The sequence below is a fragment of the Cherax quadricarinatus genome, chromosome 23 (genome assembly GCF_038502225.1).
Source record: "Cherax quadricarinatus isolate ZL_2023a chromosome 23, ASM3850222v1, whole genome shotgun sequence".
In the NCBI taxonomy this organism is placed as follows: domain Eukaryota; kingdom Metazoa; phylum Arthropoda; class Malacostraca; order Decapoda; family Parastacidae; genus Cherax; species Cherax quadricarinatus.
The window spans coordinates 26,803,409-26,813,917 of record NC_091314.1 but is presented as its reverse complement, the minus strand read 5'-3'; the positions used below and the strand labels follow the sequence as shown (position 1 = coordinate 26,813,917).

General features: G+C 37.2%; 1 protein-coding gene across 1 annotated transcript in view; it reads left to right on the top strand.

Moving 5' to 3' along the window:
• The first annotated feature begins 527 nt into the window (after positions 1-527).
• Positions 528-10,509, top strand: part of LOC128685567 (pescadillo homolog) — an 86,541-nt gene continuing 76,559 nt past the window's right edge. The window contains exons 1-4 of the mRNA XM_070088031.1: positions 528-652; positions 7,810-8,043; positions 9,933-10,140; positions 10,345-10,508. Coding sequence (XP_069944132.1) covers positions 629-652; positions 7,810-8,043; positions 9,933-10,140; positions 10,345-10,508 — 630 coding nt within the window. The 5' untranslated portion in view covers positions 528-628. The remainder of the gene's footprint in view (positions 653-7,809; positions 8,044-9,932; positions 10,141-10,344; position 10,509) is intronic.

Below are 10,509 nucleotides of genomic sequence, written 5' to 3'. Positions count from 1 at the left end.
GTTTGAGAATAAGTTTCCTCCTTCTGTATTTAGCTCCTTGATTGCTGGAGATGTGATCAAGATTGACAGTTGTTAGTCTTGGGAGTTTGAGATTTTACTGACAAGATTTGTTCCAGTAGTTGAAAAGCAATCATTTAGTTTATATGGTGTATCCAAAGGTAGGAGGGAAGGTCATTAGGTTTAGTTAGAATTATTTCTTTAGATTTGGTGAATTTACTAGTGCCCAATATTTGAGAAAGTGTTATTTAGGTCATTTAATGGGAGTTAAAGCCAACAGGCATTAAAGTAAACTCTTGGTTTAATATATACAATGAGAGAAATACACCTTTCTGCGCATATATCTTTCAGCAGCTCCGCTGCTCTCTTCTTATTTATTTAACAAATGAACTACCATTTTCCGCATTCGCAAGTAACAAAATTGTTTTAAATAATAATACTAGATTTATAATTTTCTTGATAAATTGTTGATATTACGTTTTTTTTAAACATGTTGCAGTAGAATATATAATGCAAATTTAACTTATTTTAAGATATTTGGAGGAATAATGAAGACAAACAGTAGTTCCAGTAAACACGCGACGGTCTGCTGCTGCTGCTGCTGCTGCTGTTGCTTTGCTTCTCTACTAAAATGGCAGGAATAAAGAAGAAGAAGGTAAGGTGTTGGTCACTGTGGTTTGTGTTTGAGGTGTAACTGTCAGACCGACATAATATTCAAAAGTGAGAAGATTATTAAATGGATTTAGTGTTATTTACACGATGATGAGTGTTGGTTGACTCTCCATGTGTTACATGGCCGCTAAGGCAGCACATCTACACATACAATAATAATTCAGTCCCTTCTAGAAAGAAGATTTTATCTGGATTATTAACCCCGAAGGGCTCTTGCTCTAAGGAATGGGACCAATGCTCAAATTGCATGAATTAAGTTTGGAAACAGTTGAAAAATGTTCCACTTAATATAATGCTAAACGGATCACTCATCACAAGACTCACAGAGGGAAAATTCCTAGGAATCCACCTTGACAATAGCCTCAGATTCCAGACATATATATAGCAGATTTCCAAGAAAATCTCTAAGACAGTAGGCATACTATCAAAGATACGGTATTATGTTCCATTATCAGTTCTCCTGGCACTGTATCACTCACTCATCTACCCTTATCTCACATATGGAATTTGTGCATGGGGATCAACAACATTAAATTACCTAAGACCACTAATAACCCAGCAAAAGGCTGCAGTCAGAATGATGATAAATTCCCACTCCTGACAACATATTCCACCAATATTCAAAAACTGCTCAACGTAAAGAAAATCCATACTTACTCATCTGCCTACTACATATATAGAACACTACACTCAAACATAAACCCTGCACTCAAACTTCTCACCAACCTTAACAGGTCACTATACCATAACAGAAGACATAGATCTCATTTTGATGTACTTCGTGTCCATATCTCACTTTATAAAAACTCTATGCACATAAAGGGCCCGAAAATTTGGAATTCATTACCATTTAATACTAAAGTAACCCGCTCTGAACATCAGTTTAAGACTCTTCTCAAAAACCACTTAATCACCCTAAACTAAATACTCGGTATTTAATTAATTATTAACTTTACCAAAAAATCTCCTAATTATCTAAATCTTAAAACTTCAAAATGTGACACTCAAAGTTCATATATTGATTAAAACTACCTTGTAGTATAAATACCTACCCAAACCATTACTACCCAATTGTAGCATTCTCATACTGTAAACTTTCAACAACTCACAATGTTATATTCCCATAATATAATTACAACATTTACTATTGAAACTATTGTAATTTGAGTGAAATTACTGTGTACTATAAATAAACAAGATGCACAACTTAAACTACGTTCAATTTCTTTAGTATTATGTAGTCTGTAAGCCATTAAATTAAGTCTGCCCATAATGCCTAGGCATGATAGTGGCTCTCTTTGCACTGCAAATCATTTTTGTAATTTTATAATCTCAATGTAATCTTGTAAGTAAATAAAAATTGGTTGATTGATGGAATGTTTTTCATTCCTCAGGCGCTCTATGACCCCCCTACGGGTTTAGCACTCCCCTTGAATGTAATAACAACCCACAAGGGATGGTGACCTAAGATATTCCAAGACAGCCAATCAGTGCTATTTCCCTGCAGTTCCTTGTAGATCTCTTCTAGCATATTACTCACAACAGTAGACTAACTCCTATATATATTTACTGCTAGGCAGTGAGAAGTACAGTGGAACCTCAAATATCAAACTTAATCTGTTCCAGGAGTTAGTTCTAAATTTGAAAAATCTGAAAAGCGAAGCAATATTTCCCATAAGAAATAATGGAAATACTATTAATCCGTTCCAGAAACCCAAAAATATTCACAAAAAAAAAATACATTTTATAGAGATTATTTATAGTTACATACAACAAATATAGCATTCAATTATGTATTAATAAATTTAAATAAACATATGAAATAACATTTTACTTACCTTTATTGAAGATTGGTGATGGCATCTGGAAGATAGGGAGGAGGAGAGAAGGGGTTGAGGTTAGTGTTTGGAAGGGGAATCCCGCTCCATGAGGACTTCAGGTATCAAAGCCCTCTCTGGGGTTACTTCCCTTCTCTGTCTTTTAATGCCACTAGGACCAGCTTAGTCACTGAACCCCTGTCTCACAAAATAAATGTCCACAGTCCTCTATTTCTGGTGCCTCTTTAAGATTTCCCTAAAATGGGACATGGTTCTGTCACTGAACTTGTTGCAAAGATGGCTTGTTTCAGCTTGCTCAGGGTGGTACTTCTCCACAAACATTTGGACATCATTCCACTTCTGTATTATTTCCTTCTTCATATCTATGGTGTTTCTCACTCTCTTTACCACAGGGTTACCACTAGCAAGTTTCATTGCTCCCATTGTAGCTAATTTCACAGTCCCACAAGCACTAAACACAATGAAATAATTGTAAAATGTTTGAATGAGATCACAGGTTAGTGTTCACTCAAGCATCAACAAAACCAGACTGGCTCATGGCGCCTGCGTGGGGACACGGACAGAGTGGGTTGCCGGACAGGTCCGGTACCCGGCGGTTTGAAAATAGGGGCGAGTTCGATAATAGGGGCAAAGTTGGTTCGTAAAAAGGGTTCTTTTTTCGAAGACTTCGATAAGCGATACGTTCGAAATTTGAGGTTCCACTGTAGGTGTTAGGAGACTTGCCTATACGTCTTGCCTCATCTAGGATAACACCTGGGGTCCTCTCAGATGCCAGCTGAGTGCTGGTAAATGGCTCTTCATCCAAGGAATAATAGCTGTCCTTCCATTTCTTGAATTATATTTGATTGCTTCCCATTCCCGAGCACTGTATGATCACTACAGGTTTAGTGCTGCTCTATGAATTAATGTTTACCTCACATGGCCCAGTTCAATATTTGTGTATGTATTAAATTACCTATGTCTATTTGTTTTTACTTAATGACCTTTTATAATTTTTGTGGTGTCCTGTGGCTCGGTTGGCAGTGCACTCACCTCGCACACTGAATGTTCATGGTTGAATCCCCAGCATGGGTGGAAACATAAGAAAGGAGCACTGCAACAGGCCTACAGGCCCATGCTAGGCAGGTCCAAGTTACACCCACCCACATGCACTTATGTACTTGTCAAGGTGACCCATGGCTTGGTAAGCAGTGCTCTCGCATCACATGCTGAATGCCTGTGGTTCAATCCCTGGCAAGGGTGGAAACATTAGGCATGTTTCCTTACACCTGTTGTCCCATTCACCTAGTAAGCAAGTGGGTACCTGGGTGTTAGTCAACTGTACACAAATAACCTGCACAGAAGAGAGGAGCTTATGACGACGTTTCGGTCCAACTTGTGACTTTGTAATTGGTCCAAGTCGGACCGAAACGTCGTCGTAAGCTCCTCTCTTCTGTGTGTGGGTTATTTGTTATCGTTCCAGTCATGGTATTGTGCTTTTTTTTGTTATTGTTAGTCAACTGGTGTGGGTTGCATCCTGTGAGACAAGCTTCAGGACCTCAGTGGAAATAAGACAGACAGTCCCTCGATGATGCACAGTTGCTTTTCTTGGGTTATTCAGGGTGGCTAACCCTCAGGAGTTAAAAATCCAAACAAAATCTTATCTTACCTGTTTTTAAAGGTACCAAGATTTTTTACTTCATTGATGCTACTCAGGAGTTTGTTCCACTCATCCACAATTCAATTACCAAACCAGTGCTTTCCCATATCCTTTTTAAGTCTAAATTTTTTTTTAACTTGAATCCATTGTGAGTTCTGTCTTGGTTAGATATTTTTAGCACATTCTTTATATCCCCTCCCTTTTTGTCTTCCATTTACAGTAGACCCTCCCTTTTCTTGATTAATCCATTCCAGAGAGTCTGACAAAATGTGAAATTCACGAAAACTGAAACCATTTTTTCCATAAGAAATAATGTAAATCCAATTAATCCGTTTCAGACACCCAAAAGTATAAACAAAAAATACATTTTATAGAGAATGACTATTCCAGGGCTTATTTATTTATCACAGTTCATCTAATATGACATAATAAACAATATTAATAACATAGAAACATGATATATACTCTAGAATGAATAAAATATGTCATTACATATGTGAGGAGTAAGTGGTGGTGGTGATGTTGGGTTTATAAGGGCCACTGAGAGCATAAGCCATACATATTAGTGGTAATGGAGGCAGCAGCAGAAGCCACCAACACTATACACACAAACATTGTACATAATTTATAAATAAGAAATATTTACACTTATTGTACCTCGGGGATGCTGGCATTGGTTTAGGATGGTGGAAGATAGACAGGGCGGCATATGTCAGTGGCCCTATATACCTCCAATAACACTGGAGGAGTTAGTTTCGTTTCATCCTTTTTCTATTGCTTAATTGCTTAACTTACTTGCTACACTGTTAGTGCTACACTTTATCATTGGCTGGTGCTATAGCGTTTATCGACTCCTGCTGCTTTAGTATTATACATATCATAGAATCACTGAAGAAGGCACATTCTCCCCTCTCTCTTCCTCCTCCTCCACTTTGGTACTTTGCTAAGAGTTTTTTCTTGAATTCTATTGTTTCTCACCTTCTTTATCAACAGGCTGGCACTAGCAGCTTTCTTTGGGCCCATGGTGGATTATTTAGCAGTCACACAGAATAAACAAGTGCAAAAAAACAATGAATTATTATGAAATGTTTCCTATGACCTCACAGGATAATGTTCACTCATCGAGAAACAAAGCGACACTGCCTCAGAATGCGTGTTTGGGAGGCTTTGTGTGCACGTGGCACTTAGACAGGTACTGTACCAATGACGAGAACAGAGGAAAGTAATGAAAACTGAGCCAATATTTTTACGAGAAAAGTCGGTGATAACTGAAATACATGAAAACAGAGCCCAACGAAAAGGGAGAGTCCACTATATATATATCTCAGTCGTATTGCCCATAATTCTACACCTTTCTAGCCCTTTCAGGGTTGGCAGGCCCTCTCCTAAACTTGTTCTCAGGGTCGGAAATTTTTCGAAAAAAAATGATTTTTTCTTATGAAATGATAGAGAATCTTTTCCCGATCATAATGACACCAAAAGTATGAAATTTGATGGAAAACTTGCGGAATTATGATCTCGCTAAGTTAGTGGTCTCAACGATATTTACGCATTGGCGATTTTGCCCACTGTGATCCCAATTTTCGGTCAATTCCAATGTACCAGTCGACAAAAATCATAACTATTTCGCTAGAACTCCATTTTTTCTATCGAATGAGTACAAGAAACCACCCATTTACCGATTTCAACTATCCAATAAAGTGGTCAGAAATTGGCAATTTTGCCAATTTCACACAAATTTCAAAAGATGCCAATTTCCAAATAGGGTTCAGAATAAACAAGACAGACATTCCTGGCACTAAAATAACATTTGTTCTGTTCATTAGTCACGTCCCCAGGCCTCTCTTACATTTCTTTTGCTTTCACCTTAGAATTTTTATTCTCACAAAAAAATAGAAGATTTACTGTTATGCAGACAACTGCATTAGTGTAGAAGTGGTATAAATAATATCAGTGCACTTGTGAAATAATATTAGACTCACCAGTTGACGTATTGGACGTGAGGCATGATTTGTTCACTTTTGAACTTTGGCAAAAATCGAACATTTCTGCTACTTTGAGCTCAATTTCAAGGTACTTTTCATTGTGAAACCAATCAAAATCATCTCAATTTCTGTGATATGTCTTCCATTCTATAAAATGAGACCAGGAAAACTAGAATACAACCATAAACACCATACGAAAATACACTGCAAAGTCGCTGTTTTAAAGCAAAAACACGGTCAGTTTTTTTCTCTCATGCACTGTGTGCTGCAGGATTTTCTTCTTATACTGTGCACACTGACCACATAGACCCATTCTTTCATATATAGGCCTACCAGCTTAATCTCCCTAGATTTGAAGGTGCTAGAATTTATGCGTGTAAGTACGGTACCAACCCTGGTGCGCAAGCCATACTAGTACAGCACCAACCCTGAAAGGGCTAGAGAGTGCAGATTAAGTGCCTTCAGTCTATCCTCGTAAGAAAGATTTCTGATACATGAGATCAACTTTGTCATTCTTCTCTGTATGCTTTCCAGCATATTTATGTCTATTCTGCAATATGGTGACCAGAACTGCACAATATAATCTAAATGAGGCCTAACCAATGATATGTAGAGGTGAAGTATAATTTGAGACTCGTGTTATTTATACTTATTGACAGGAAACTGAGAATTATATTAGTTTTATTGCAGACACTTGCACACTGTTATCTTGGCTTTAGATTACTGTTAATCCAACCTCCTAAATCTGTTTTGTATTCAGAGTGATTGAGATATAGTTCTCTGTCCACCAGAGTCATTAATTCCATTCCCCTCAGCTCTGGAACTAGTCTTGCTGCATACTTCTGCTCTTTCTCCAGTTTCTTGACATGTTTTTCAGGTGTGGCTTCCATACTGATGCTGTGCTCCTAAATAGGCATGACATGTACAAGTCAGTCATCACTAATTCGGCAGTCAGTTATACTGTTCCATCAGTAATCTGGCACCAATTTTGGCTAGCATAATTTCAGATTGACTCAAATTTCATCATTATACTACTGTCTCAGAAATTGTGCAGCAGCAAGCCAGTGGAGGCGAAAGCAGTGATGAAAATGAAGAAGATGTAGCAGAAAGAGTCTCTGTTGATAGGATAATTAAATGTATTCCAACCTAAACACACTGTAATCTGGCACACTACAGGTCCCACTGATGCTGGATTAGTGATGGCTAACCTGTATTATGTAATACACCCAGAATGACTCATTTAGATACCTGAGGGGCCACTCATATGATCATTGGCTGCAGAGGTTATTAGGTTGATGTGACCCTCTGGTGGTACAGTAGGAATTATGCTCACTCTACAGTAGCTTCTTGGTCAGCTCATAGTAGATTCCTAGTATGCTTTAATAATCTGTGAGGATTTTCTAAGTTCCTTGGGTCAAAATATTGGTTTATTTTTTAACAGGATGCTTTGGACTTGTATTAACAATGAGATTTTTTATCACCATGAGTCTGTGTGGGTTCATGTAATAACTTTCGCTTGTATCTCAGATGTGTAAAACCGAGGTAGAGAAGGGGGGGGCCACTTCCTCAGTTTCCCTTAGCAGTCACTACTGAATTTTATTTATTGCTATCCTGCTTTTCTGTGTAAGTAAGCTTTTGACTTATCTCAGTAACCATAATATTATTAACCCAATTTCAGGGAGAAGCAGGAGAGGTTAAAAAGTACATAACTAGAAATGCAGCTGTCAAGAAGTTACAGCTTTCCCTCCGAGATTTTCGGCGAATATGTATCCTTAAAGGAATATATCCTCGTGAGCCTCGCCATAGGAAAAGAGTACAGAAAGGAGACTCCAAAATCAAGACACTTTACTTCTTAAAAGATATTCAATTTCTTCTTCATGAACCAATCATCTGGAATTTCAGAGAGCACAGGGTAAGTTGTCTCAGTCACAGAAAGCACTAATAAGTGTAGCTATTGCTCAGAGTAAGCAGTAAGGGCCACAGAGTTTTAATCCAGTCTTACAACCATACAAAATTGTAGATATAATAAGAAAAGGGGAGACTGAAATTTTCTAAGCTGATGAGATGCTGTGTAAATTACAAAAAAAAAAAAATCGAGAATATGTGATGAATTGCACAGCAAAGAAAAATAAGCGCCACCATGGCTAAAATCTTGGTTAGTGAATAAATCAGTTCCTTAATGTTTCCTGTTTGCAGTAATCTCGATCTGTCTTTTTCATCTGTAAGTTAGGCTCGGAGCCCCATAACAAAGTATGTACTGTATAGTGACTTGGCTTCATAGCTCCGATCTCCCCATGCCTGTGTTTTTTTCTCAGCAGTTTGCATTTTGTACTTACAGCCTCTCACTTACTGATGGAGTTCCATTCCTAAGACCACGTCGGTAAACGAATTCATCATTAATCGAGGAATCACCCCTTACTGACACTTCAAAAGTGTCACCACCCAAAATTAAAACATTCAGTTTAATGTTTGTTGGGAAACTTCATTCAGTCTGTTTATTATTAACAGTAATACAACATGAAATAGGTCAATAACTTTTGAGATATTCCAGGAAATGTGTGCATAGCTGAGAAAAATCACATTTTTTTCAGTCTTTGCATAGGATAAGAGTGATTTTTATAGTTACCCTTCAGGCGCATAGCGCGTAACATTTTCTGTAATGGTTGCGGTTACTTTTTTTTTCTCTCTCTCTCTCTGCCCTCCAACCTTCAATACCTCACTGTATAATGTCAGTTTTTATTAATTTAGGCATTTTTATCACGTTTCTACATTATTTATGTTAAACCTAATACATATGTATTCTGGAATAAATGTGATAGGTAGATAACTTTTATTGATAGTAATAGTATAATTATACAGTATTTTATATGGGCAGTCATGAGTTACTGAGACACTGCTCGCTTCTCCCTCTGCTATAGCTCTGCCCACTTTGTAATGATGCCAGATGCTGAATTAAATACGTATACAGCCTCTCTTCACTTAACGACCGAGTTCCGTTCCTAAGACCACGTTGGTAAACAAATTCGTCACTAAGTGAGGAGCATACTATAATGGTCAGCCATCTTTGATATTGTTTTAATGTCACCTTTGCACCATTTATAACATTTCTGGTATATTTTTAAATTTTTATACGGTAGTGTACTGTATATTAAAATAAACAGAATAGAGGAAATCAGTTCTAATATATATTATTTAGGTATGAATACTGGTCATAGAGCCCGTTGTAAGTCCAAGTCATCGGTAAACAAGTATGTCGCTAAGTGAGGAGAGGCTGTACATACATACATTCATATGAATGAATGATGAAAGTTTTTTCTTTGATTTTTGTTTCACCCTACCTTGGTGGGAAACAGCTGACGTGTTAAAAAAAAAATCAACAAACCGGTCATATCCCACCAAAGCAGGGTGACCCAAAAAGAAAAACAAAAGTTTTTCTTTTTAACGTTAATAATTTGCACAGGAGAAGGGGCTACTAGTCCCCTGCTTCCGGCATTTCAGTCGCCTCTTAGGACATGCATTACTGTATTACAGTAAATACAGTAGAGCTCAGTATGTGCATTGAAGTATACTGTACAACTTTGTTATATTATCAGTAACTTAATATAATTAATGGACCCCATTTCTGTAATTGTTAGCTTGCAATGATTGAAATGCTATTTAATATGGGGTTTAGGAACTAAGTGATAATTTTGTAATGCAGTATGTTTCCACACTTGTCTTCAAAATAGTAATGATCACATCAGTAATGTATATTCTGCTATTTTGTGTCAGGTTTTTGTTAATATTCACAATATATTTCAGGCTTTTATGAGAAAAATGAGGAAGGCATGGTCTCGAAATGATAAACAAAAGTCAAGAAAGCTCTGTACCCAGAAGCCTTTTTACAAGCTAGATCACATTGTACGAGAGCGTTACCCTACCTTTGTTAATGCACTGCGAGATTTGGATGACCCCCTGACTCTTTGCTTTCTCTTCTCTAAGTTACCAGCAATACATCGAACACCGCTTGGTACTGTACTCTTAATAATTTTTTGTATGCATTGTGTACTTTTTTGTTGCTAAGTTATATAATATATGAATATGCACTGTATACTTTTAAGACTTAACTGCTAAAGAGAGTCTCAGTCTGAGGCTAAAATGTATAGTACTCTTCTTATCCTCTTATTTTATCCTCTGTTTGGGTATTTATGTTTTTATATTTTTGCTTTTTCAGCTACGATTGAAATGTGTCGCAGGTTAACCATAGAATTTATGCATTATGTTATTGAAGCCAATGCACTTAGGAAGGTGTTCATTTCCATAAAAGGTTACTACTATCAAGTAGAAATAATGGGTCAGCTAATCACCTGGATTGCACCACATCCTTTCGCTCCTCGGG